Source organism: Priapulus caudatus, unplaced genomic scaffold (assembly GCF_000485595.1).
Source record: "Priapulus caudatus unplaced genomic scaffold, Priapulus_caudatus-5.0.1 Scaffold577, whole genome shotgun sequence".
Lineage (NCBI taxonomy): Eukaryota > Metazoa > Priapulida > Priapulimorpha > Priapulimorphida > Priapulidae > Priapulus > Priapulus caudatus.
The window spans coordinates 285,472-289,158 of NW_014577638.1; the positions used below are offsets into that span (position 1 = coordinate 285,472).

Here is a 3,687-nt window from a genome sequence, read left to right on the forward strand (position 1 = left end):
TCTCTCTCTCTCTCTCTCTCTCTCTCTCTTTCTCTCTCTCTCTGTCTCTCTCTCATGCAGGCTGTCTCTGAATGAGTTGCTTATGGCAAATCATAGACAAACGTAGCTTAGTAAATGTTACTAATCTTTTCTTCTCCAAAATGCCTCGTCCTACTGATGAGTAAAATAGTTTTCATTCATGTTTTATTACACTAAGTTTAAAAAAATTTGCAGTGTATTCACCCAAACATCTTTACCCTAATTCGTGTTTTCACCTTTCATAAATACATGTTCATATTTACATCTTTTTATTGCTCAGTAACAAACGACGTGAAAAACTCACGTGAACATTCTCTTCACACGAATTCCTATTCTCATCCTCCAGATAATTTTAGTCACATGTAGTATTTTCGTTATTCTTCGCCTATTTTTTATTTCGTTTTTATGACTATTATTTAAAATTTATTTCAATTAACATTTATCATATTACATTTACATATTTTTATCTTTACGCCTCAGTCACGAGCGACGTGTCACACGGCGCCGGCGACGGCGGCGGCGGGGTCAGGACGACGGCGACCCCGAAACTCGTGGTGGCCTCACCGTTCTACAAGGAGATCTGGTTCATCATCATCATCGCTCTCATCGGCATGCTCATCGTGTTTGTCGTGCTCGCCTGCTGCCTGAAGAACACGGGACGCAAGGCTCCCTACATGCGGGAGCGCGTGCCGCTGCCGCCCAAGCCGCTGCGCCAGGCCAAGCTGTGGCAGGATGCGTACCCCTGCTACGACAGCGCCCTCGCTTACACGGTGAGTGTAGTACGCTCGCTCGCTATCTTCGCTTCCAGGGTATTCCAGGCTCCTGGCAATCTTTGTCATTATTATGCCCTGATGTTATGTTTTATATGTTACATAAATATTAGCATGCCATTGTATCTTGCTACTACGTGAGTGGGGTTTAATGATTATTTATTAATGATTCGCCGCCCGCTGCAAAGTATGCTTCTGTTACGTTATAAACACGTGAAATAACACATTACCTTAACCGGAAATTTTTTTACTCTACTAAATAAGTAGATCATTTAAGTTATAATGACTTGTTATTTTGTTATAAGTTTATTGTTTATAAAGTCTAGCTCTGATAAACACACGACGACGTTACATAAATGTAGGTACATACTCTGTGGTTTTGCTACGTTACATAAATGTAGGTACATACTCCGTGGTTTTGCTACGTTACATAAATGTAGGTACTACATGATCTTTTGGTAGGTAATAAATACCCACTCTGCTGTCTTTGTTACGTTACAATAAATTAGGTATAAAAAAATACACTGTGTTTGCACGTACATAAAGTTAGGTATACATGCTCTGTGTGTTAATACTCGACATAAATGTAGGTCACAGGTACACTGTGGTTTTGCTACGTTACATAAATGTAAGGTATCATTCTCTGTGGGTTACTACGTACATCAATGGTAGGTACATGCTCTGTGGTTTGCTACCCGTTACATAAATTGTAGTACATATAGCGCTGGTTTTGTTACATTACATAACTATGTAGGTCATTACATCTGGGTTTGTTACCGTTACATAAAGTGTAGGTTACATACTCTGGTCTTGTTCTTTACATAAATGGTAGGTACATAATCTCTTGGTCTTTGCATACTTTACCATAAAGGTAGTACATCTCTTGGTTTTTGTACTTACATAATGTAGATAGAATACGCTGATTTGTCCCTAACCCTTACATAAAAGTAGATACATACTGCTGTGGGTTTTGCTAACCTTACATGAACGCAGCGATCACGATTGTCGTCCCCGACGACCGAAGTAGCGCTCTAGCATAACAGTACGGCTGAACGGATCCCATGGGAGCGCCAGGCATACAACCCTACCCGTGAACAGGCCTTACCTCCCTCACGGCACAGAAGTCGAAACGCCGAGCCCGTGCTGGCGGCTTGTTCGTCGAGCGTCGGCCACCGCGCTAACCGCTGAGGATGATGATGATGATGACGTGCTGCGCATGGATAGAGCAGCTTACGGCCCCGCAGCAGTGCCTACCCAGCCGTTATGCGTGAGAGAGAGAGAGAGAGGAGGAAGTGGAGGAGGAGAGAGAGAGCGAGAGTATACAGGGGAGGGGCCAGAGGAAGAGAGAGAGACAGAGAAGAGAGAGAGAGAGAGAGAAGAAAGAGAGAGGGAAGAGAGTGCGGGAGCGGATTACGGAAAGAAGGGAATGTGAATTCGCAAAGCGTCTGTCTATGTCTAGGGTCTTCACTTATATCTCTCTATATTATATCTTTTAAATCTCACAAAGGCAAACAGTGGAGTAGAGACTCTTTATCTCTCACCCTAGGCATGTAGCTAAGCACTTGGCGGGATTCATTGGGGAGATCAGCAATACTCATATGCGAGCAGAATCATCAGATGCATACACGATCTGTCTTACATGCAATCGCCTTTTATGTGTCTTCGGGGATGCTTTTTTGGGTAAGCATCGATTTAGGTTGGCCGCAGGGTAGGCTTTAAACAACATATCATAATCCACGAATCCAGTTTACTAATGATACAAAATAAGCGACGCAAAAAGTGACTCACGATACATCACGACACCAATCATATGCAAAGAGCGTACATATACCCTGGGGAATAACTAGACACTTAAACCCGTGTCCTATGCCGTTAGGCCAAAGCTTATTTGTTAAAAAAGGCGCAAAATTCAATTTAAAAAAAAAAGTAACGCCTGTAAAATTAGTATTGAAAACACTAAATAGGTAAATATAAACCGTGTTCGTTTACTTTTGTAGGCCCTTTGCACCCTATGCTATTAATTTTGCTAGCTAAAAACAACGCGACAGCACTAACCAATTTCACGTGTTGATTCTACGTATTTTACGCGATATTTTATCAAAAATGATTTGTTTGTCTATTTAAGATGCTGCTGATCCTGACAGCACAGTAAGAAGCTCAGGAGTCATCCGTACAGTATACAGCCACAGAGCAACACCCGAGATCGTTCCCGACAACCCTTTGATCGCAATTGACGATAGCATTAGTTAAGTGCACTGTCAACAATCACGACAACGTTCAAAAATACCCGCAGCACTGAGCTCTTTTTTGTGGGGTTTTTTTTTTTCTCCGTTCCATCCTTTTCTTTTCTCTTCGTCGTTCGTTCTGTCGCCTCTTCTTCTCTTTATTCTTCTTCTACTTCTTCTATGTCTATATGCTTTTAGGTTATTTGCAGAGCCTAATTTTCAGCTCCTCTGTAAATAATTTTCGAACAATGTTTTAATCGTCCAAAGTCAAAGAGCTGCCGGCTCCATAAGTAAGTCTAGGCAAACATATTTTGGACAGGTCATTTTTTTTAAAAGAAAATGGTGATAAGTGAGTAGATTGACTATTAAACAGTGCCACACTAATATGGTTGTGAGTGTGAGAGGCTTACAAACACCAGTAAAAGGTACATGAGTTTTTCCATGAGGAAAGGGATTAAACAGATGAGTAATAAATCATTTGATATTTTAATTGTCCATGTTTGGGTACTCTGCTTCCATTTTCTTAACATTAACTGCAGCCTTGTGATGTTAATTTTTAAATCGTCTGTTAAGTTCTCAATATATATAACCTTAAAAATCGATAAAAGAAGCCAAAAATTTCTTAGAATGGATTTTTACCCCAATCAGGTTTAGTTAATATTTTGTTCATACTG

At 40.8% G+C, this 3,687-nt stretch overlaps 1 protein-coding gene across 1 annotated transcript in view; it reads left to right on the forward strand.

Annotated features, from left to right (window-relative positions):
- LOC106811802 (usherin-like) overlaps positions 1–3,687 on the forward strand; it is a 26,479-nt gene that overhangs the window by 20,487 nt on the left and 2,305 nt on the right. The window contains exon 14 of the mRNA XM_014815522.1: positions 499–788. Within this exon, the coding sequence (XP_014671008.1) occupies positions 499–788 (290 nt within the window). The remainder of the gene's footprint in view (positions 1–498; positions 789–3,687) is intronic.